Here is a 25,934-nt window from a genome sequence, read left to right on the forward strand (position 1 = left end):
TCACATTAAATTTTAGCAGTTAAAAATAGAAATCTCAATATATTTGTATGAATCTGCAAAACCAAAAACTGGACGGATGTGAGTAATGATTACATACTACACATCAACCAGCAGTGGGTGAAGTGATTCAGTTTATTTATGATGGCCTAAAATAACATGCCTAAACTTGAAGACAAGCAAGGAAGAACCATCAATGTGTATATAAAAAATTCAAGGACAACTGGAAATATGTCACATTAAATTTTAGCAGCTTTTCAGTTAAAAAATAGAAATCTCAATATATTTGTAAGAATCTGCAAAATCAAATACTGGACAGATGTGAGTAATGATTACATACTACACATCAACCAGCAGTGGGTGAAGTGATTTCAGTTTATTTATGATGGCCTAAAATAACATGCCTAAACTTGAAGACAAGCAAGGAAGAACCATCAATGTGTATATAAAAAATTCAAGGACAACTGGAAATATGTCGCATTAAATTTTAACAGCTTTTCAGTTAAAAAATAGAAATCTCAATATATTTGTAAGAATCTGCAAAACCAAAACATGGACAGATGTGAGTAATGATTACATACTACACATCAACCAGCAGTGGGTGAAGTGATTCAGTTTATTTATGATGGCCTAAAATCACATGCCTAAACTTGAAGACAAGCAAGACAGAACCATCAATGTGTATATAAAAAATTCAAGGACAACTGGAAATATGTCACATTAAATTTTAGCAGCTTTTCAGTTAAAAAAATAGAAATCTCAATATATTTGTATGAATCTGCAAAACCAAAAAACTGGACGGATGTGAGTAATGATTACATACTACACATCAACCAGCAGTGGGTGAAGTGATTCAGTTTATTTATGATGGCCTAAAATAACATGCCCAAACTTGAAGACAAGCAAGGAAGAACCATCAATGTGTGTATAAAAAATTCAAGGACAACTGGAAATATGTCACATTAAATTTTAGCAGCTTTTCAGTTAAAAAATAGAAATCTCAATATATTTGTAAGAATCTGCAAAATCAAATACTGGACAGATGTGAGTAATGATTACATACTACACATCAACCAGCAGTGGGTGAAGTGATTCAGTTTATTTATGATGGCCTAAAATAACATGCCTAAACTTGAAGACAAGCAAGGAAGAACCATCAATGTGTATATAAAAAATTCAAGGACAACTGGAAATATGTCGCATTAAATTTTAACAGCTTTTCAGTTAAAAAATAGAAATCTCAATATATTTGTAAGAATCTGCAAAACCAAAACATGGACAGATGTGAGTAATGATTACATACTACACATCAACCAGCAGTGGGTGAAGTGATTCAGTTTATTTATGATGGCCTAAAATCACATGCCTAAACTTGAAGACAAGCAAGACAGAACCATCAATGTGTATATAAAAAATTCAAGGACAACTGGAAATATGTCACATTAAATTTTAGCAGCTTTTCAGTTAAAAAATAGAAATCTCAATATATTTGTAAGAATCTGCAAAATCAAATACTGGACAGATGTGAGTAATGATTACATACTACACATCAACCAGCAGTGGGTGAAGTGATTCAGTTTATTTATGATGGCCTAAAATAACATGCCTAAACTTGAAGACAAGCAAGGAAGAACCATCAATGTGTACACAGAAAAAATTCTGAGACAAATAGAAATCATAACAATTTGGGCAGTTCTCAAAAGGTAGGCGCAAACACAGACCTCAACTTTGAAACTTCAACATCAAATAACTTTCATTTTAATTAACTCAAAAAAATTTGAGTTAAATTATAATTCTGTATAGAGACAAGAATTAACATAAATTATGGAAAAAGTGCCCTTCAAATACCATTAAAAAATATTTTCTTTGCCAAAAGGCACAATTTTGGACATTCAAAAGGTTAACTGAGCAAATGTACCATCCAAAACAATTTTTTTTTAATTATTTCCATATGTTTCAAAAAAATTAAAGGTATGAATCTCAATTGAATAATTTTTTGATAACATTTTCCACAAATTAAAAAAGTAAAGATGTATTATTTATTTTGTAAACGATTTTAGAAAAAAAGGAAGTTGGAAGTTTGATGTATGTCCAAAAGTTACGATCTAGACAATGCTGTTATTTGAGAACTAAATATATGATTTATGTGTTTTAAAGGTATTTTTCGATCCTCAAAATCAATTTTTAATTATTTTAAAGTGTTTTCACATGTTTTCATGCAGGCCATCTTTGAAGCAAAATCATTTTTCTTAAACATATATGTGAGATGTACAAACTGCATTACGATCTAGACGCTGATAATTCTGTCCATTTATTCATTAATTTAAATGATCTTCTGTCCTTAATGAAAAAGGCTGTTATAATGTTAGTTTCTTTAATCCATTGGTATTTTGCACGATTAATACGATATGCATTGAACATTACATAAATAACAGTAGAAACATAAGTTTTGATCATAACAAACACATTTAAGTAAACAGAAGACGGCAGTTCATAACTCTCCAACATTTCAAGCATAATTATCTGTTATATTGCTGACATTTTGGATAAAATGTTTTCAAATTACGACAACAAATCAATGTCTAAACAGCAATTATTTAATAAATAATTTTTAATGTTCTAATTTTTAGATATTTCTCTCTTTGCACAAAAATCACCAAGCAAACCCTGATTGGCAACAACTTACAGCGTAATAAGCATAAGCAGCACATAAGCAAAGGGTTACTAGTGGGAAAATCCGGTTTTCGCCAACAGCGTCAGTTTTGGTGACTTTATCACCTGCACTGTCAAAATGGATGGTTTTTTTTTTTTTTTGATTCAACGAAACCATAACAAAATTTTATTATTTAAAGACCAGTATATAAAGTCATTTAAGTACTTTAAATCCTCTATTTTTCATTGCATAATTTAAAAAGATAAAATTTTCATTGGAAAAGTTCAAAAACTGAAACTTACATTATGATGATGTCCAAAATCGATTACCTACAGACCAATCATTAAATTTGCTATTTATTAATTTTCATAAACACTTGCCGTCTTTTTATGTTTGTAGATGTTCTAGGCGTACATACCATGCAATAAAAACAAAATTGTTGTCAAATTTCAAAATTTTAAAAATTGCTCAGAATTAACTTTTTTGTTCCCACCTTTTGAGAACTACTACCCATTTGTCTTTAATTCAAATTTTAGAAATTCTCAGTTTAAATATAGAAATTAGTTGGTTTTAAAGAGTCAAAATTAAAACAAAAAGAAGAAAATTGCAAAGTTAATTTATACAAATAGCATAGTACAAAACAGCATGCAAATAGTATTATACATACAGGGTGTCCCAAAACCACAGCACAAACTCTGCACAGCTAGATTCCTCATTGGGAGTACACAAAAACTACCCAAAGCAACATTCCTGTATGATCCATAGTTTACGAGAAAAATACGAAAATCAAAGTATGATGTCACTGCCGATGCAAGAAAAACATTTCATTGAATTTATCAACAGCAGTATACGTACATTACATTTAACAACAAATACGTGTAATGAGGTTATAAACATGTATTGTCTGAAAGATATGCAGGGGCGGATACAGAAATAGCTTTTGGAGGGGGCCCAAGAAATGAAAAAGCTCACCCCCCCCCCCCCATTTCAATTTTTCATACTGAAGTTTTCATGACTTTTTTTTTCAAATTAATGTTGTTGTTTTTTTTTTCAGGATCCCTTAAGGCCAATTAATATACTTTTAAATACATAAATACTGTGCACTTTTTTACTTTGAATGTGGAAGTAAAATTTCTTTAATATTTCAAGCCAATTAAAAACTAAATGCTGTATAATTTCACCGAGATTCCTGGAAAATGAGTGGTTTTAAGTTAAGAACATTCTCATAATGTTTATGACTCGAGGACAAGGTTGTTAAATAAACCCATACCTCATTTTAACTATAAAATATTATGTATTTTAACTATAAAATATTATGTAAATAAGAAAATTATAGCTATATAATACTATATAGGTTTTATTGAAGAATTCAGGAGCTACTTCTTTGTGAATTTCGAAACAGTTATTGATTTTCTCTTAAAAATTTAAACACTACATGCCCAAAATGGTTATCAACAGCGTTTTGACGCACAAAATTAGCAGATTACTGCATTCACTCGTTTCGAGGTTTCAGGGAACCTCTTTTTCAATGCAAAAAGTGAGCTTTTGGATGAAAAGATATCCAGTAAAAGCTTCTTACTACATGCCGTTTTAATTAATATTATGGTTTTGCTTTTGCCAAGAAACTATTATGTGATTTACTTCATTTTGCATTTTTTATAAGCTGAAAGAAAAAAAATATATTATTTTGCAAATAGTTTCTTGGACTGAAATAATTTTTCTAGGCACATCATCACACATTTTTAAAAAAATGCCAATTACGAATTCCATTAAATAAGAATTAATAGACGGATTGCGGTATTGTGTTCCTTTAGTAAAATAAACTGCAGCCCTGGTCTTTTGACTATTTTGCTGCTCTGACTCTAGCATTGCTTCTTCAGCAAAAAAAAAAAAAATACTTTTGTTCAAATAAGATTTATGTTCTTTTCAAATAACTGTAAAACATTTTTTTATGTTGTACAGAGAAGTCATTAAAAAAAATGAAATCAATAGATTATTTTTTCATTTTGGGGTGCCTGCCCCCCCCCCCCTAAAATCTGCTACTGTTGATATGTCCAATAAAGTGTTTTTTTTTCTTACATTGTCAGTGACGTCATACTTAGTTTTTCGTATTTTTCTGGTAAACTATGGGCCATACAGGAACGCTTCTTTGGACAGTTTTTATATACTTCCAACAAGGAATCTAGCAGTGCAGAGTTTATACGGTCGTTTTGGGACACCCTGTATATAAGAGACAGAAAAACATGTATATTTCTATAACTTGTAGGAACATGCAAAACCAAAGACTGGACCTATTTGAGTAATAGTTGCATATTACACATACACCAACAGTGGGTGAAGTGCTTCTATTTATTTATGATGGCCTAAAAATGCAAGTCTAAAACTTGAAGACAAGCAAGAAAGAACCATCAATGCACACACTGAGGCAAGTAGAAATAAATAACAACCATTTATTGATATTAAAACTTAGAGATAATTCCTGATTTAAAGTTAGAAGTTTGTTGATATCATACAAACAAAATTACAAAGCAAAGATTACTAAAATCAAAAAGCAAAAATAAATACTAGAGTTGAATTGAACAGTGATTTTGCCAAAGACATTGGATATTCTGCATTCCCCAATAAATTAAGCATATAAATAGTATTTAAAAGCTCTCTTTCTCTCTCAGGGACCCAATAGTGTGGGTACCGAAAGAGGTGTCCCCGAGCTGAAGAACAAAGACATACTACTACCCAAGGATTTGGCCAAGGTGCTCCAGACCATTCCATCAGTCCAACAAAAGCTGCACATTTCCCCCTCCCCTATTCAGCAATTCCAGAGCAATATTCTTGGATGCATAGGACTTTCTAAGGTGGACTTTACAATAGATCACCTACTAGTCATTAATTTTTTGGCAGTCAACAAACAGCCTAGGTCTGACTTATGTCAGATCTCTGAAGAGGATATAAGCAACAACACAACAAAAAGTTCTAATAAAGTGTAAATTAATACACTAATAAAAGAAACAAGGAATTAAACAGGGTTTGTACACACTTCTTTAAAACAAAAGTAAGGATTTGTAAGGACCAATAAATCCAAAAAATAAGGACCTTTGAATAGAATTAATTAAATTGGCACACACATTTTCATATTTAATCTTGGAGGATAATGAACAAAAAAGAACATAAAAGATACAATACAAATAAAAACAACAAAAATTCCTATAGATGTGACATAATAAAACAATGGAGGGAAAAAATAGCAATCTGATTAAATATATTTTTATTCCAAACTTTACCCCCTGAATTTTACATCCAAGGAATTTATTTCTATTTCTTTCTCAGTTAGTGTTTTTCTTAGTTCATGTGATTGAATGAATAAGTTAATGTACTTTGATTTTTCAGCCTCATCTGCCAAATAATTTGCTTTGCATTTGTTTCCATTGTGTCTTTTTTGAAAAACGTTTTTTTTCTTTTTAAAAAAATTTACTTCCTCCTCAAATGATTTGTGTTTCTCTTGTTCTGTTCCATAATTTTCCTTTGATTTTTCATTTTCCAAATACTGGTTGTATTTTGCTCTGGCAAATGTAGCAGCTGTCCTCATTTCTTTGGTTATTTGTATGTTATTAACTGGCCCAGACAATTTAATAAATTTGTTAATTACACGCTGATAAATGTAAGTGTCAGCAGTGATCAGCTATTGCAGTTCAGTTTTTGTATCAGTTGTTTAAGATATGTGAATGAGTCCTAGAGCGAGAGCCGAGATGGGTCGCATTCGCCCCCTCCCCCATTCTGCAAGGGTTCCCTAAACGAGGTGTGGGGTTAATAGAGCTGTCACCAAGAGGAAATAGAGCACTTGCAACTACTTGACTTCCCACCAGCAACTGTAATCTTGCCCTGCAGCTTAAGGGATTGCTAATGGAAATTCAATTTGTTAAAATACTGCTGCTTGCCATCCACAATTTGGGTGATGAAGTGAATTGCAAGTGCTCTATTAGAAAAACTGAAGTCTGATTTTTAAATATAATGACAGAGTAAAAATAAGGACTTATAAGGACTTAGGGCATTAAAATAAGGACTTGTAAGCACTTATAAAGCAAAATATAAAAGTAAGGACTTGTAAGGACCCGTACAAACCCTGTAAAAGTTCTATTAAAGTGTAAAATAATCCTCTTAATAAAAAACGACAAGTCAATGAATAATAAAAGTTCTCAGCAAAAATTGTTACCTGTTACAAAAAGTGAAGCAGTGACACGATTTTTCCCAACGTCATTGGATGCAACGCAAGTGTAATTTCCATTGTGGTCCAGGCTCAAAGGATATATCGTTAACGATGAAGTCCATTCATCTAGCTGCTCAATTTTTCCTGATGAAAAACTTGCCCCATCTTTCAACCACTGGAAATCAATCGGCTGATCCCCAGAAGACGCAACACAGAGGAGCTTGGCTCTAGAACCAATGCTATGATGATCAGGCAATGATAATGGATTTAATTTAGGAAGCTCTAAAAGAGAAGAAAGTTATTTTTCAATACAATGGAACTTGCTGAAAAACAAACAAAACAATGCAAATGCACAGTTAGCTGTGAACATTAAAAGCTGAAAATTAGGGAGACTTTCAAAATATAAGTTGAGATTTTTTTTAATTTAGCCTGCATAGGACTTGAAAGTTAGGAGTTCGAAAATTGAAGAGTACCAGAAATTCAGATTACTATTACAACTTTTTCAGTTAAAACTACAACTTTTTAGTGAAAAAATAAATGTTTTAAATAGGCATCAGTTTTTCTCTTATAAGTGATAATAAACATTCTTGCAGCTTGTAATAGGTAAAAACTTAGGAAGTTTGGAGAAAACTTGATAATGCTTTACTGGAGTTTGTCGCATTTTTTTTTAAAAATAAGGTAAATGAAATGTTTCAAAACTGTTTTGACATATAAAATTTTCATACTCATGCATGAAAAGGTCTTGTTTTTACAAACATGATTGTTTTGCTTACTGTATGCATTTTCCCTGAAATTTTAACCATTGAAGATTACTTTTTTCAAGAATTTCATTTTTATAAAAAATTGAGAGACATTTACTTCATCAGCAATATTAACAAACTAAAAAAAATTATGACTTACTCACAGCAGGGCAGATTTAGTCTATTTAAGGGGGTGGCGGTTACGACTGGGTGATATCAGAATTTTAATGCCACAATATATTGCTCTCCAAATATCGATATTTTCAATGTATCGATATATTCTTGAGGGGGAGGGGGGGTGCAAAGGATTGAAAAACAAAAAACATTTCCAAATATAATAAATACAATTATTGCTCGAATTCAAAACTTTCCTGGAGGGGGGGGGGCATGCAAATGGTATAGCTCAATGAATGACAAAAGTGCTTCGCAACGAAAAAATTTTAAATATTCAATTCAATTCAATATTTTGTATAAATCTTTCAATTTGAGCAGTCTCAATAATTTGAATGTACTTTGTATTATATTTCGGATTGACGTCTTAAACAGTTTATTTTTAGTCATTTAATAGCTCCTGCTTTAAGATTTTTTAATTCTTAGTTGAGTAACATTAAATAAAATACTAATAATAAATATGCAGCTATAAATTTTGAAAACTATCACACTATACACGCATTGCGCACACAGAACTATGAAATATACTTTTGATTCATATGTCACTAGCTGCATTACTCGACGTTGCACGGTCTACCTCGAAAATAAAAGTTTCGTCTAGTGACACATGTTCAACAATCAGGTTTAACAAAGATGGAAAAAAATTAGCACAAACATTTCCTGTCAATTTGTAGAAAGCACTATTTGAACTCAAAATTTAAATATCATTGGATTTTTTCGTAATCATTTATGGATTTTCTGGCAAAACCTCCCAAGGTGGTCCCTATACACCCTATTTTGATGAGAAAAAACTTATTTGAATATCTGAGCATCAAGGGACTGCTGCACCATGTTTGGAAAAAAATCGACGAAAACTAGATTTACGTAAAGAAAATCCCTCATGGGGTGTTTTCGCACACCCTCTCCCTCATAGGTAGGCAAAAAACTCACTATGAAAATTCCCAAGCATCAAAGAACTGCTGTGCCAAATTTGGCAAAGATCCGACGAAAACTGTGGATTCGTAAAAGGAAACCCCCGGTGGGATAGGAAGGGAAGTTCCAATTGCAAACGAAAACTGCCCAATGTGAATTCTTCAGCATCAAAGGACCTCTGTGCCATATTTGGCAAAAATCCGACGTAAACTGAATTTGCATTAATAAAATCGTCATTTGGTTAATTAAAATATATAATAAAATTAATTTTAAACTACTGTTTTTACTGTTAAGACACACACATATTTTAATACTGATTTTAAAAAGCTGTAATTAATTTTTCTTTAGCAGATCCATTCAAAAATCCATATTATTAGGTAAATCAATTATCTCTTAAATGTCATTATTTCAAAAGCAATTTAATCGGAAAACAAATACGAAAATTTCTTCACTTTTTCAATTCCGGTATTTGATGAGACTCTTAAACTGAAGTCAAAAAATACCAAACAAAAGAGCTGCAATGAACTAAAACATAACAATGAAGTAACATAAAATCGTAAGTATTTGCTCGGATTTGCTTTGCTATAATAATTACGGCTTCAAATTCTCGCACATGCACCCAGATTCACCACTGACTCACAGGTCAACTTAACACTTTCTAGGTTTGCAAGTTTGTAGCAGAAAAAAAAAGACTGAAATAAGAGCGAGCATAAATGCAAAAAATATATGATATTTGCAATGAAAGCCATAGTATTAATAACAAAGCTAGAGGCTGGCTGTAGAGAAGCTAATTATTACTATGAGCTTGATTTCTTCTTTCCAAAATTTAGAGCCTTCTTGAAATCTGAGATGCAGTTTATCTTTAGCAGAAAAAACACTAAAATGAGGGGGTAAGTATATAATACAGTGTTGCTCCCCTAAATATTGCAAAGAAGCCCCTCAATTCGGAAAAACTCTGGGAGGGGGGTTTTCCAAATCTATTCCTCTGTAACATCATCGAAAGTAGTTTCAAATTACACTTTGGAAGCTTCAGCTTCGAAAAATACTGGAAATGTTCCTAAACTACATTCAGATAGTCGACTATCGCATTTAGTACATGTCATTAACTTTAAAGAACATGGAAAAATTTCTGAACTTCACCTCGCGGTAAATTTTGACTATATCTTTAAAAAATAGTCAAAAATTGTCCTTTTTAAACTTAATAATGTCTTAGACAGAGTTCTGAACATTATTCCTTCCCTATTGTCATCAAAGATGGCCTACAAATGTGTTTTTAGGACTTCAATTTCAAAACACTGCTGGTGCAAAGTCCCTCAAGGGAGAGTATTGTACCTCCCTTGTAACCATGATTACTAAAAAATAAACGTATAAATTGGCAAAGAAAGCTCATTGAGCGATGCAAAAAAGGGGGCGAGCTGCAGTACCCTCTTAAAATTGCAAACAAGAAACAGACAAAAATAACAGATTGAAAAACATACATATTATTTTAAATTTGAGAAACTTAGGTTATGCAGATTCTTTACTTCATTCCCCATTTTTTACTCTTTTCCTCCGTTATAATTTATTTTTTAAATAAATGTTGGTTATAAAAATAACCAAGAAATTCTCACTATTTCAAAAGAAAAGTGTTACCTGCAGGAATCAAGCGTCCAGTTAACCACTTATAACTGTTTAATCTCTAGCTTAAGCAAACTTAATAGCTTATATAACGATAAAACTTATTGACCACAAAGTAATCATGTAACATACAAGGGTAAATCAAACAAGAATTTCTTTTTGAAAAAAATTGTTTGTATCAACAGAAAAAGTATACAAATGCCATCCTTTTTCTACATAGTGCAGAGCCCAATACAGGCTGATTTTGCTACCGTTTTTCGGTACCTTTACAAAAATCTTGTTTTGAAATAGGTACTTTCACAAAAATCAAGTAATAAAATCAGTAGCTTCACAAAAACATCGAAAATTTGACAAAAATTTGCATTTTAAAATATAAAACTTGTTTCTCTGTTTAAAACAAAATTTACTCATAAAATAAAATTCTTCAGGTTTATATGAAACAATCGCTTATATAGCAACCTTGGTATTTTAACTAATTTTTAGCTGTTTCTCGCCAAAGTGTAATTTATGCAATATCATCACAATCCTTTTAACATATTTTGGGGCACCGTTTTTCTCATAATTTCCAATATTGTACACATTACATAGCCCATTAAGCTGAAATTACGATGGTATTTTTGGTACTTCTTAGGTTTTTAGCTCTCCCCCCCCCCGCACCCAAAAAACAAAACATGTTAAAAATAATACTAGATGACATTTACACTTTTTGAACTAAAATTTCGCTTGTTCTATTTCTCTTTTACAAAAATTAGGATGCCTCTAAAAGTTCACAAAAACATTGCTGATAAAAAAGAAACATTCACAAAAATAGAATGATGCAATACTTTCACAAAAATAGGTAGCAAGAAAAAAATCCTGGATTGGCCCCTGTAGTGCCCTTCCTCCAATACTTCCATCATCAAATTGTTGTCCTCCAAGATCTTTTTTGAGTGGTGCAAAAAAAAAACAATCACAAGGAGATATATTTAGACTGTACGGAAGGGTTTCAGAGGTGTCTCACGAAATTTCTTAAGTTTTCTCCTATTTAAAGAGGCAGTATGCGGCCTTGCATTTTCAAAGAGAAGAATGACATTATGTACCATATTATGTGCGATATGCAGTTAGTGTTTCATCCTGAGGGCATTAATAGTCTGTTGTCCTTTTTCAATAATGTCATGAATGGCAATGTTATCCCCAGTGATTCTTGTCCACAGGGTCTCCTTTCATCAGGTTTGTTTTTTACAGCTTCTCTCTTAGCCATATTTTTCAATCCTACTCAACTCAGATGGGCATACTGTACTGTTTCTTCCACAAACTGTGAGTGAAACCATCTCAAAATTTCAATGGGTTTCTTGCCCTCTTTTTGAATTAAAAGAGGGCAAGAAACCCTCTTGTTGATAAATTTAATAATGCTGTAATGCGGAACAGACCTGTACACTTCTTACTCATTCATGGAGTACTGAAGCAGCCCACATCTCTAAAGTGTGAGTGAACACAAAAACTCTTCTCTAGACAGCCCCACCAACACCAACATATCGGCAAAGCACCACCTGAGGCTCATTACTAACAGCAGCCTTAGAGTCGGATTCCGGTTTATACATGATCTATCCCCGTAAATAACACGACTTAAGGTGTAGATCAGTCCTATATAGGAAAAACAATCATGAATGCATTCCAGTGCTACATAAAAAGATGGTTAATGCAAAAAAAAAAAAATGTTTGGACGTTATTATCTGAGGTGACCCACTGCTCATGCTGTTCATCAGACAAGGGGTGCCCCCCTGAGAGAGTGCACTCCCCCTAAACATCGCAAAGCCCCCCCCCAAATGTCAAAAATACCCCTTAACCCCCCCCCCCCAGGTGGGCACCCCCTGTTCATAGATATTACAGTGAATCATACAAGCACCAGACACTCTCAATGAAACTGAATACTTTTCATGCAAGTCATATCTCACAGAAACTTTGAACAATAGTAAGTGATTAGACTTACTTGAACTATGTGAACCAAACGTTATTGCAGTTCATAGTGAAAGTATAATCTCAAAGAATCAAACTAATATAACAAGTGTTCATTTAAACCGAATTATAATCTCTATTTTTAATGATTAAACACATAATTTTTATGTCTTGTCGTACATATTTACCAACGAAACGTTTCTCAGCACCTTCTCCCTTTGTTTGGAGTTTAAATGGAAGAGCTAAGTTTAGTTTATTTATCACTAAGTATATAAAAAAACACTTTAGAGCATAAATTAGGAATTAATTGTGATTAATAATAAAGTTATTCGAGTAATCCAAATAACAGTGAGGAATGAAGGATTGAATCGGCGATGCATATAAGATCGAGATCATATGGGAAAAGCTAATTCTTTTACCACCTACTAAGTACAACAGACGATGCAAATATAAGGATGACTTATTTAATGTCATTTTACAAGGACAAACTATGTTCATTCTCTGGATTATATCAATAGAAAGTTGATAACCAAGTTTGCAACATGACAGTTAAGATTCACTATAACATGAGTTAAATTCAAAGCTTGAATCATTAAAAATCATATAACTATACGAATACATGCAAAAATTACTTACCATGACAAGTTATGAGATGAATTACACTTAAAATCCAAAAGATTTCACTAAGAGTTATCATTATGTGATGTTAAGATGGTGCAACAAAAGCGCAGGACACATGTCACAAAAAAATTCTAACACATCGTAATAAACAACATGCTTGATAGTCCACTTTAACTCCAGATTGTCAAGAGATGCACCATGTTACCTATCATGATGAAACATAGGGGTCTTCGTTTTAGGGCTACACATAAATAAATAATAATAAAAAAAGGGGAAATGAGCCCCCTCGTTTCCGCTTCTCACGCAAATCAGCTGGCACTCCTGCCTGTCTACATTGCCATCACAATGCGCGATTCCTGTAGAAATGCGCGAAAAAAAAAAAACGTGATAAACACTAACGTCTTCTTCGGTATAATATTTTAAACTGAAATGAAGTAAAGTGATTTATAAAACTCAAGGCTTGAACAAAGTTGAAAGTAAAGAATTTTCAAAATATGTCACAAAAACAGAAAAACGAATTTTAAAAGTCCTGAAAAGTATTTCTTGCGCTAAAAAATGCATCTTTTCTCTCTTTTTTAAGCTCGTTTAATACAAACCATGCAACTTTTGAACCAAATGACAAAACTAATGAAAACTTGGGGAAAGCTGTTTAAAATTAAATATCAGTCGTTCAGATCGTTTTTTCTGAGAACTTTCGACTTAAAATTTTGAGATTTCAGCACTATCAAAAGAACCATGTTGTATTTGCATTCAGAGCTTAAGTTTGGATACATTATAAGGACAGTAAAAGCAAAGTGAAGTTTATAAAGGATTTTATTCCAGTTCAGTGATTTTATTTTTGAGCAATCACGATTGCTTATTGTTCTCACTTGACTGTTTTTGATATTACGCTGATTTTATTTTCCCACCAGCACCCTCTGCCAGTACCACCGTCGCGTCGACCGGCATCACGATGCTGCTCCTCTTGCGAAAACCGTCTCCAGGTTGCGTCCATATCCTACACACATACGCATACACACACGCCTACACACTCATGCCTGCGCACAGACACAAACACCATATGCCTACATACACACACACGAACGCCTACACACACGCGCGCGCGTACACACACAACGCTGCATACACAACACGCACACACGCATGCATACATACACACATATACAAGCATCCACATACATGCACCTACACAAACATACACGCGCTTCATACACACACACGCTCGTGATTGCGAAAAATATAATTTGAATTCAAGATGCCAAAAATTCAAATTAATATAATTTTTTCTTTTTTTTAATTGAAAAAGCTTGAGCTCGAGAATTGTTTCAAGCTGACTAAAGCACTTTTTCACCCATTTCCATCTGAAAATATTAACATAAAGTTCTTTTGAGTCAAAAGATGTTTTTATTTATTTATTTATTTATTTATTTTATTTATTTATTTATTTTTTTTTTTTTTTTTACTTTTGAACAAACAGCTCTTTCTTCAGCAAATGATCTATGTCAACACCATCACAACAGTCTTTAGTGTGGTGTTGACTTTCAGCCATTTACTCTATAGACAAGTAGCATTTATTTACTTCAGCATGGGTAAAATTTTGTGTTTAGATTAGAGGGAGCACTTTTCGGAAGTAATACTTCTTATTTAGAGCATTTTAAAAGCGTGTGTGAGATTTAAAATTAGTGAACCCTAAAAACGAAAAAAAAAATTGTCAATTTCGTATTAACGTACGTTTCAATGAGCTAATGGGGGCACCACGGTACCCCTAGTGACCCCCGTCTATGAAGCTTTGTTCTGGTAATTTTTATTACTTTCTCTAATATCTCACACTTGGAAAAAGTAATGAACTCAAAAAACTTCGATTCCTGAGTTTTTCAAGCTTAAAGCACGTTTTTAGAGTGTTGAACTCATTTAAAGTAATTATGAAGAAATTTCTTCTGGTGTAATTATGTGCCTGTTTGCGTTCGTTTGTTGCGACTTTTTGTGGGGCAGACTGGTCCGCCGAACCGCAGTTTTTTTTTTTTTTTTTTGCCCTCAAATGCGCCTTTGTGTGTGTGTGTGTATTCAATATAAAAACAAGTGTTGGTTTATTTTTGGAGTCAATTGCCTGAAGGAGAAGGTATTTCTGGTTAAGCTTATCGTCTCTATATCATGCTTTTTTAATACGAGGGTTCGCGCAAATATTGTAATACAGGTGGACCTAAATGTGAACAGATACTGATTCTGTCAAACTCATCTCTGAAAGGCAGTTTAAACTCTATGTGGCGAATGGCTCAGGAAACTAAATAACGTACTTTTTATTCTTTGATATGTTTTTTTTTAAAGTAGACTATTCGTATGAATGACATTGTAAAAGTGAGTGAGTGCAACAACATACTAGTTTTTATTGTCGTTCTGTTCATATTATGGCTATTAATTCTATATAATGGTAACTATATATACATCTTTAGTACATTTTGAGCTATAAAAAAAACAGAATAAATGTTAATCATGCTTATTTATTTCCTTTTAAGCAATGTACATTTCAATTCGCAATATATATTGCATTAGCACATTTTACAAAAATTTTCAACAAACATTTGATCGTCAACAAAAGCTACATTATAAATTATTTTGATCAGTACAATTGCAGGAATAGGAGAGCAATCAAAATAACGAAAACTAAAAAAGTAAAATAATAATATTCATACCAATGTCCATCAATTATTCACAAATAAAAGTATTTGAATGCATTTTGATTTTTCCTCACACTTCATTTAAGCTTATTCTTTTGTTCTCAAGCAGTTATATTAAAACTTTATTGACTTTTTGGTCGAGATACAATCGTAATAAACTCGCAAAATCATTTTTCAAACATCTTTGATTTTTATTTTGTTTATAAAGCAAAACCAACTCCAAATTACTTGTTATTAAAAGTAGTTTATTTTTTTCATCAGCACTGACTGTGCTTAACAAAATAATAACGCTAATAGCAGAGTGACTATAATGGGATACTTATGTGAAAATTTTATTACTGTTAAATAAGGATCCCTATCGCAAGTCGATCATGCAACGTCCCCAGGGCCCGATCAAGCCAAAGTGATGCCAAGGTCCTGACTCAATTTGGTACATTTCTCACAAGAAAGACTGCACATTTTTTAAGTGGAAGTTTCCAAAAAAGAGAAGAAATGAAGAAATTTACTATATTGTGGTGCCCAGGTTCATGGACCTGCTGAACCGCGCGTTAATCAGGTCCTGAACGTTCCCGTAAAGTCATCAACAGGTAGTAGCAACTTACGAATGTCAGCCCGCAGTGACGTCACGGGTCACAAATTACTGCAGACAACCTGCGGAACGTCGCAATTCTGTCTCATTATGATATTGATTATTGTGACTGACATTAGATGCCCCAGCCACTTTGTCAAAACATGTTGTGTTATCAGGAATATAATGCTAATTAATGTCTTTTTATGTCATAGGATGCTACTCTAAAGCACTTTAAATTATTTTGCATAAACATTGATAAAAATAAAGAACATGGAAAATAATTTCATTTTTTTTTTTTTTTTTTTTTTTTTTTAAGTTGGAAGTGGAGGTTAGAGGTAGTTCGCTTAAATTATTTCGCTAAAAAGTAAACCAAGAAAAACAAATAAAATCTATATTCGTTCCAGAGACACATAGAAATTCTTTCCGAAGAATTAAAAGAAAAAAAATGTTTGGAAAGCTAAATTTAGTAAAATTTAGAGACATTTTTTATATTATCAGTAGTTTATTGAAGAAAATGTATCCCTAATTTTCTTTTTATCACATAATTATTTCATTTTAATATTAACTGTTAGTTTAAATTACACAAGTGTATGGTCATGTTTATTTATCTATAATGTACCTTTTAATAAGAAATTTATTTCTGAAACAGTCTCTTTGAAAACAAATTCTGCTATAACTTTAAAAAAAGTTATATACTTTCAGAAACATAAAATTTTTCTGTAAAAATTTGCATTTTTTACACACATTTGTAGAAACTTAATTTTTGTAATAATATTTCACGGAAAATCAACTTTTTTTTTTTGAATGTACATCGTATTGAAAGAGTGAGTGCATTAACATTAAAATAATGTATAGTATAGCATTTGAACCTTTCCTTAAAGTAAAAATGAATGTTATTTGTTTTTATTCTAAATAAGATAAGGAGTAACTTTTTGGATATTCTCATGTTTTTATATAATAGTAATTAAACACTCGAATTGCTACATATAGCTACTTAAAGCAAATATGTATTAAAAAAGAAAAAAAAACAATAATGTGAAAATAAATTCAAAAATGACCTGGAACATGTCTGGGAAGAGAGTAATATATTTTCAAAAAGCAAAAATACTATCTCAAAATAATAAAAAAAAAACGTATATGATCTCACAAATGTAAATGACTTAGTTTATAAAATTTTACGAAATTTCTATAAAAAGTGAGCGCTTACTGAGTAAGTCATTTAATAACATAACTAATATTTACAGAGCTACGATCACAGTACCTTGAACAAATATTAAAACATTTTGATATACAAATTGGACATGATATATGAAAAGAAATTTCAAATTACAGTAAAAAATTACACTAAATATGTAATAAAAAAGTTATTTAAAGTGAAAGTCCGAATATTCTGTAGTTTGTACATTATAATACAAAATGTATGACAAAATGAATATTTTTAGTTTCTACGGTTGAGTTTCCTTAGAACAAAATTTTAGCTGCAGAAACTATTTTGTTGGTTTCCACAAAGCTTAAATTATTCTGTATACACTCAAACCAATAGATTCTGAATGGACAAAAGTTATTATTATTTTTTTTTTAATGAAAAGGAGAGGGAACCCTCCCAATTCTTAGCATTAGCTAACATGCTGAGAAAAGTAAATTGAAATACATTTTCCCACCTGTGCACGAAATAAATGATTAACTACTAAAGTACTGTTGTTTTTATGTTTTGGAAGTTGAGTGGAGATATAGAGTAGACCTACAAGTGAAAAAACACATCCCAGTAAATGAACATCGCTTTTTTTTTTTTTAATAAGGTTTTAAAATTGTTTTCCAGAAAATGACCAGAGTGTTATGTGTTGGTCCACTGGTTAGAGATATTTGAAAGAAGTGAAGACTTTCGTTAGTGAAGCACAGACCTTAAGTTACGTGATAGATTTTAAAGCAATGCATTGGGGGGGGGGAAGAGATCAGGTTTCTTTCGAAAGCTTCACACAAAACGTGTCAACCATTCGTCGTTGTTGAGTCTCGTGACTTGGGGTCTTTGGCCTCAGCTTTTGCTAAGCTAATGATCGGACGTATTCCCTCTATTTACTAATTCCTGCTGTAAGGTTAGAGATGTTCATTCACTAGGTTTGGTTACTTTTTTTTTTCATTTCAATCGCTCACAAAACCCTGATTCAGAAGTATGAAGTTTTCTCAAATTTTTAAATATAATTACATATATTATCTAAAATATTTTAACCGTCACGAGCCAAATATGTACTACAATTTTTAACAATGCTATGCATTTTCGAAAAGAAAATTGCACTTAAGTGCTCATTCACTGTTTAGTCTACCCTACTCTGTTTCAGTAACCATATATTATAACCACCCAGAAAATTGAGTATTGTAGTCGCGAAAAAAGAGGCAGACACGGCTGTATTTTACGCAACATTGTCAATTCTCTTAGATTTGGCACCATTTGCAAGCTGAGCGGGATATCCAATAGTATCAATGTATGAATGCCTCACTCGCTAAATCACTTAACTCCTATTTTAAAAAAATCCTTCTTTTAGCATTAATAGTGCTTTATAGATGTGTAGCATGTAAGTTCACATTTTAAGTTTTGGAGTAGTAGTACATTTTTGACCATGTGACGACAGCAGATGTAATCAGGGCCGACGAAAGGGCATGCCAACTAGTCAGAAACTAGGGGCTTGTCCCTTTGGGGGGGGGGGCTAGGATCGGAATTGAAGTGTGTAAATTTCATAAGTTTTATGGGGTAGAGGACACGGTGACCAAACTGATAAGGGGCTTCTCTTGACTCTCGGCGGCCCTGGATGTAACACGAGGATCCATTTACTCGAATGGATAATACAATATTTTTCATCACTTTTCTCTACTTCTTGTTTTATGAAGTTAATCGATTTTGTAAGAGAGTCATTCTTACATCATTCACCCATTTTGAACTGCGACCAAAACAATCAATGTCTTGCAAAAGATTCTGAATGCTGCTGATGTTAGATATAAAAGACATAGCGAAATTTTATAAATGTCAGCTTCATCAACAAAACGACGTTTCCCACTCAGAGGCAATAATCAGGAAAAGTTGTTTTAATGGAAAGAACAACGGAAAACACCCGAATTTGCGACAATGAGACGAACAACCTAACATCTTCAGTGATATTGTTCCGAATTCAAGAACTACTCACTGCTACCTATTTAGGAATAGCTTAAATACTCGTGTTGAAATATTCAGATATTCAGATGCTTCACATGTGCGTCAGCACAGTTTTTAGCTTACCAACCAAACAAAACTAAAAATTGTGTACTAAACAACTTTTGTACAATTAAAACCTATGAGGATTAAATTTTTTCCAAGACATGTCACCTTAAGACCTTGCTCCGGTAGATTGGAATAGATCGGAATGGTAGTTTCCAGTTTCAAGTAACGTTATCTAACATAGTCGCTTCGTTGCTGCATTTATGGTAGAATCTATCACGAGGAACATTAGTAACAGAATCTATCACATTCAATGACTTATACAGTTACTGTTCCATCAGCAAAGCGATGGAAAGGCGAACGTCCAGTTTACAGGTGGAGCGGACGCATGCTTACAGTAATACCAGTTTGCCAAAGTCGAAGAAGCCACACAATGTAAGAAACTAAACAAGCTCATAAATTATCTCAGTATTTGTTTTCTTTTCCCCTGTTAGAATTATTCAGGCATAACGGTCATCACTGTCCACTGGCAAATTTTCTACAAGAAGCATAGTCGGACAGCACCAGGTATGGTATAAGAGTCAACTAAAATTAACATTCTTTTCATTGCAACGTTGAAAAAAAAAAAAAAAAACTTTTTTCCCTTTAAAATGTTGCTAATTTACTCAAACGTTACTCGTTTTTCAAATTTTGCTCTCGTGCCTCTCTTTTTTCTGGGAGTGAATATGTGGTGTTCTGTTTTCGAATTATTCTCATTCACAATCATATTAGGGTGGATATATTGTTAAAACCGATTATTTGAATTGAAAATATGATTGTTTTGGAGGGAGGGGGGACTAACAGTTTTAAACGTTGTTTTATTATTGCTTCGAAAATCAGTCTAGAAAAATCATACAAAGATCTCCTTCAAAAAGAACTATTCATAAATATTTTCATAGAAAATGATTTTTTAAAAATTGTCATAAACATCTACATCCTACGTAAATGGACACTGAACAGGTTTTATTATACACTAACTCCATTTCATTATACATACCCATACACTTCTGAATGAAGAAGTATAAGTGTTTCTCACAATATTTCATCAAACACGATAAGTTCACTTCTAGAAGTGGAAAGCATTTGATATGAATTCCAGACAATAGTTTTTAAATGTCTTTGCATAGTATTAAATCAGCTCACATAGCTGGGTAAGCATTCCAAAGCATTAGTGTCCAAAGCATGATCGATGTTGAGAATGTCGCCAAAATGAATGAAATATAATAATGTTTGAAATACAATGTAGAAAAATTACAAAATTTTTAAGGCCAAAAATGTTTTAAAATGCATATAGTACAAAGGTTTATAAATTTGACTGGAAGTATGTGTTTGTTCATAAAAATAAGTAATAAATATAAGTAATAATATTTACAACAAACTCTTTCGTTTACGGTAACTCACAGAGCAAAAAATTCATCCGTGATATACTAAAGCGTGCATGACAACTTTAAATATGAAAGACCACTGCTGGTGGTCACTTTTGTATTGATTTGTATTTGCATTTGCTTTTATTTTGAAAATATACTTATTGATCTCATCTAGCAAAAGAGAAACTTATCTTATAATGAGAGCATTAGAAAAGCTCTAAATAGCTGTGATATGAAATATTGCAAAAGAATTCAGTCTGCAAAAGAAAATCGACGTTCTTTGCGCAAAGGAGTTCCGTTAGGAAAGGTCTTGCTGTTATTTGCAAAGCGGAAGAAAAAAAAAGTGATTGAATAGGTAAAAGATAATAATGAAAAATACAGGTGTCGATGAAATTAATGATAATTTGGATAAAATCTAAAGCATTGCTACAAAATTTTTTCTTGAATTAATTGTCAAATTCTGTAATAAAACAAGCGATCAGTAAAAATCTTTAAAAGCATTTGTGAAAGTATTAGACTTTGCCTCAAGAAAAATGTTGCATCCAGGATGTGCTGATGAATCAATTTTAAAAAGCGGGACAAAATTTTCCAATTAACTTATCATGAATTCAGTTTTACAGCAATATGTTCATCATTCCAAAATAATGCATTTAAAATAAGTGTTAGAATAAAATGGAATCAATATATGAAGAAGTAATGCTCACAACGATAATATAAAATGAAGGCAAGCTTATCAGTTTGAACTACTTTCTTCAAAAGGAACATGTCGATCAACACAAGCACAAAGCATTCTCTTACCTCTTCTGTATGTTCACATGCATTTTCGTTCAAGAAATATCCATTTTGAGCTCACACACGCGTATCCACAAGTTTCAAGCACCACTGCCCAGCACACTTAAACGTACCACGAATTTCAGTTTTGAATAAGCACAAAAATGGCTACGTTTTTTTTTCTCACATACAGTCATCCAATGCGACACTATATTTAAAAAAATGGAAAAGTCGTGTACATCAACGTCTGGATACTTCAGACAACATGGTATAGCTCTTGCGCAATACAAATTATGAAATCCAAAATACGCGAAAGAACAACCAGCAAAACATGTAGAATGTCTTTTAGGATCAGTTTTGACTAGAGGCACTGTTTATAGCACTAAAAAGGTTAGTCTTCACTGTTGATGGTTCCAAAGTACTTAAAACGTCATTTATCAGGAATCCATAATTGCGAACCATAAAAAAAGTCTTGAAGCAGTTTACATCCTTGTTATTTTCGTCATCGAATATCCAGGATTTAGATATCCAATGTAATCTGATGTCAGGAATCATCGGAAGAGTCATCTTCGACAACAGCTGGTTCTGCTTCAGCTTCAATTTTCTTTGGCCTGCAATTGAAAAATAACTTTAACTAGACCAAGTTCTTTATATAATACCACTAGCATTCCCGTACCCGGCATTGCCCAGGTAATGGAATTAGCAGGGGATAACAGTGATTGGTGCACCTAGTTACGAAAATCCTCTATAATAATTACTTATTACCTATATTTTTTTCTAATTTTGGGAGGGTCCCGGGGTCCTTGGACTCCTTATATATACAGATATATGCCCTTGTCTTAACCGATCCTTAACTGTCACTAATGATCCTTTTAAAATATTGATTTTCTTTGCAAACGCAGGCCATCCACATTTTATTGTTATACCCATGTTGAAGCAAGAATTTCTTTGTATACAACATTTTTTTTTTTTTGGTGCTAAAATTATTAAGCTGCTTGATGAACTGACTCTGAAGCAAGCAACATAAAATTGGCAGTATGAAAAACAGTCTTCTCTTAAATCGATCCTTGCTACTTTTAATGTCTGTCCTTGTGACTTATTAACAGTTATTGCAAAGCAAACTTATACAGGAAACTGCACTCTTCTAAAGTCAAAAGGATAGTCCATGTGTGATGATGTTCTTAAAAACTTCGTTTCCAGTTTTGAAAAAAATGAAAGCAAAAGACAGAAACATATTCAGAAAAGCCTCTGAGAATTACATGAGAAACAAAAACAATATCAAATTTAAAATTCGCAACTCCAGAGCTTGAATACGCTACCTTGCGGTGATTAATAATACAAGAGAAAAAGGTAAAACATTCTATCCACGTGTTTTCTTTGGGGTAAATTACAGGATTCAGACAGTTTATGGTGTAATGTAATTTCAAAAATAGAAAATAAAGCTTCCCACAACCACGATGAAAAATTTCTGTCATTCACTAAGCGTCAAAGCAAGTTATAAGCTACGATATTTGTTTGTTTTACCTTTTTCATCAGCCATTAGACAGTAGCTGCAGCGCCGCCTATAGTTTAATGGAGCTGCGAATTTGCTATCGACCAAAAGTTGAGATGAAGTACTGAATAATGATTTAAATGGAGAAAAGCCTCCGAAAATAAAGGATTTAAATTTCAATTACAGGTTTTAATTTCACAGAAATTAAGGGTTTCAATTAATTTCTCCCGAACTAATTGATATTTCGAAAAACCCTTTCTTAATGGATACTTCCGTAATCATGTGGACATGCCTGCCAAATTTCAAGTCTGAAGCTTCAGCGGTATTGGCAGTGCGTTGATATATATATATATATATATATATATATATATATATATATATATATATATATATATATATATATATATATATATATATATATATATATATATATATATATATATATATATATATATATATATATATATATATATATACATGTGTGTGTGTGTTATCTCAGGACATTGATACATTGATTTTTATATATTACTAGTGGTATCCGCACGGCTTTGCCGTAGTAGAACATTAAAACTTTTCGAAAAACTGGCTTTTCAACCAGTTGACTGACGTTTTGCGCTGTCTTCACACGAGGCAACTTAGTTGAATCAACTTTTCTTTTAATGAGCCGAATTTATTGCAGCAACTGCTCCCTAGCGTTGCCAAAACTGAACCGAGTGACTCAATTAGTTTACTCGTGTGTAAAGCGAACTTTTTGGAAATGTTCCGATTTGAATCATCGAAAAGTTTGATTCAACTCATTGGAAGGAGAATGGCAGCGGCTCATGTTCCTGGTGTGCTTTATGAGTTAACTGTCGTGCGAAGGACGCCGGACGATCTCTTGACTTTTCTACCTGGTTATCCTGATAACCACCTGTTCAAAAGTTCATTTAACTAAGTTACCTCACGTGAAAAAGTTATTCTGGCAGCAAACACTCACTTTGTAGATCCCTTGTCTTTGATGAAGGTCCTCATCTCCTCTACCACCGAATCGTACCGACTATCATCTGGCAGGTTGATGATGGCTGCCTTGGAGACAGGAGGCGAAGATGGCACGGAGGACACAGGCGCCTCCTCGCCTTCGGAGGAGGCCTGTGCCGCTGCTGTGCCATAGTTCTGGAGAGTCGAGTAGGACGTGGGCAGGGCGGGAGAGGGCTCGGGCTTTGGCACAGGCTGCGGCTCTGGCGATGGCAGAGTGGTAGTGGTGGCACGGTGCGATCTCGCCGGCCGCGGAAGGGAAGACGTGCGAGCCGGAATCGGAGCGCGAGACAGCGTGGCAGAGGCGCGACGCAGCGTGGCGTCCAGGCGATGTAGCGTTGCGGCAGCGTAGAGGAAGTCACGGTCTTCGATGAGTTCTGTTGAAGAATGAAATGTATGAATGTATGAGTTTCTCTGAAATCAATCACATTTTACTCTTTTCTACATGCAAAATATAAAGAAGTAAGTAATGGAAACACATGAAAATATTTGAGTTTGGATGGATTTACATAACTAAGAAGACTTTATACACCCCCCCCCCTTTTTTTTTTGTAGATTCTCTAACTTTTTGTTCATTATGTATGATACTAACGGTTTCCGTCATGACGTTGCCTGTGGCAAAATTTTCATAAAAGTTGCATGTGAGGAACGCATCGAACTCACAATTTCCAGTCAGTAAATTCTTAGTCATTAAACTGGGAAATTCCCAATTTACTGACTAAAATATTGAATTTTACCGGTTGGTTAAATACGAGGACGCACAAATACCAACTTAATATCTAATGAGGAGAGACATTAGGAATCATAATATATATTTTTTAAATGCAATATTGCAACTCTGTTAACAAATTTGTCAAATTGCAGAGAAAACGTTGACTTTCCGTGACTTCTGCCCGAAAAGGCAACTTTATTTTTTGTGATTAAACTCAGGGGTGCTCGTCCTTCCAAGAGTGATGGCACACTTCCCTTAGTTTATCCAAAAAAGACAAATGTCCCTAAAAACAACGTCACTAAAAATTTCAACGATGTAGTCTGAACCACTTCCCCGCCTTCAGGGACACCTCTATAAAATACCAGATTTTTTTTATTTTTTTTTTGTAGCTTTGTAAGTTCGCAATTTCGCAATTTCTTAATTTCTGAAATGTTGTAGCGATTAGAGGGCTCGCTTTTGCATATTGAAGTACAATTTTATGGCAATAAACAGCACACCACCTTCAGTTTTATATACTAGCCTGATATTACCGTTGGTTACAACCGACTGTAAATCTTCTGCATTTTTTAACTGACTGGCGGTTTGACATACGAGCGGAATTTCACCTGGAAAAGGTCACCTTGGGAACATGGCTATCTGCTCGAAATGGTCAATACTTTTTATCTTGAAATTTCCTCCCCCTTTCGGAAGGAGATAAAAAGCACTTAATCCCTTTTGCCCAGGACGTGCTGTCAAAGCTTAACCCCTTTCTTTTCAACGCGTGTCGCAGGGAAGAATGGAACTCCTCCAGACATGCTGCCAAGGTCCGTCCCGCCCATTTCTCCCCTCAACACGTGTAGCAAAGGAGTTGAATTCCTTTCAGCCAGTCGCGTTTTACTAATCACAACTTTCTGTAATATTTATGAAGTAATAATCCAGATTTTAAATCTCTGGAATTGCTATCTCCTACTACTGCTCTAAATTACTATTCACATATTTTATTATTGAATTTAACTACTCATATTCAACATTTATAAAACAATATTTGGAACAAGTTATTTCAATACGAAATAGCTACATGCATTTAGTTATGATTGTAATGTTTTGCATAACCTGAAATGATACGTAATAATAGAAAGCAATAAAGGAATTCCCTCCCCCCTTCCGCGCAATAGCAATTCGTTGTTTCTCTTTTAACGCTGGGGGAAAAAAGCACTGCAAATTTATACATCTATGCATACTTTTTACATACTATGTTTGTATATGTATATTTATTTCTT

The 25,934-nt window shown here is 33.1% G+C and overlaps 2 protein-coding genes and 5 non-coding genes across 7 annotated transcripts in view; all 7 read right to left on the reverse strand.

Moving 5' to 3' along the window:
* Positions 1 to 13,144, reverse strand: part of LOC129220410 (cell adhesion molecule Dscam2-like) — a 60,150-nt gene extending 47,006 nt beyond the window's left edge. Inside the window, exons 1-2 of the mRNA XM_054854830.1 lie at positions 12,863 to 13,144; positions 6,858 to 7,133 (exon numbers count right to left, since the gene is read on the reverse strand). Of these exons, the coding sequence (XP_054710805.1) occupies positions 6,858 to 7,133; positions 12,863 to 12,923 (337 nt within the window). The 5' untranslated portion in view covers positions 12,924 to 13,144. The remainder of the gene's footprint in view (positions 1 to 6,857; positions 7,134 to 12,862) is intronic.
* LOC129221666 (small nucleolar RNA SNORA79) lies at positions 42 to 193 on the reverse strand. Its single transcript, XR_008580543.1, has one exon. It is a non-coding gene; the product is annotated as a small nucleolar RNA SNORA79 (small nucleolar RNA).
* LOC129221669 (small nucleolar RNA SNORA79) lies at positions 282 to 434 on the reverse strand. The gene has a single exon (XR_008580546.1). It is a non-coding gene; the product is annotated as a small nucleolar RNA SNORA79 (small nucleolar RNA).
* On the reverse strand, positions 764 to 916 carry LOC129221668 (small nucleolar RNA SNORA79). Its single transcript, XR_008580545.1, has one exon. It is a non-coding gene; the product is annotated as a small nucleolar RNA SNORA79 (small nucleolar RNA).
* LOC129221664 (small nucleolar RNA SNORA79) lies at positions 1,005 to 1,156 on the reverse strand. The gene has a single exon (XR_008580541.1). It is a non-coding gene; the product is annotated as a small nucleolar RNA SNORA79 (small nucleolar RNA).
* LOC129221665 (small nucleolar RNA SNORA79) lies at positions 1,485 to 1,636 on the reverse strand. The gene has a single exon (XR_008580542.1). It is a non-coding gene; the product is annotated as a small nucleolar RNA SNORA79 (small nucleolar RNA).
* Positions 13,145 to 22,001: 8,857 nt separating the features above from the next.
* Positions 22,002 to 25,934, reverse strand: part of LOC129219936 (cell adhesion molecule Dscam2-like) — a 77,650-nt gene continuing 73,717 nt past the window's right edge. The window contains exons 14-15 of the mRNA XM_054854252.1: positions 23,926 to 24,340; positions 22,002 to 22,068 (exon numbers count right to left, since the gene is read on the reverse strand). Of these exons, the coding sequence (XP_054710227.1) occupies positions 22,002 to 22,068; positions 23,926 to 24,340 (482 nt within the window). The remainder of the gene's footprint in view (positions 22,069 to 23,925; positions 24,341 to 25,934) is intronic.

This window comes from Uloborus diversus, chromosome 4 (assembly GCF_026930045.1).
Source record: "Uloborus diversus isolate 005 chromosome 4, Udiv.v.3.1, whole genome shotgun sequence".
NCBI lineage: Eukaryota > Metazoa > Arthropoda > Arachnida > Araneae > Uloboridae > Uloborus > Uloborus diversus.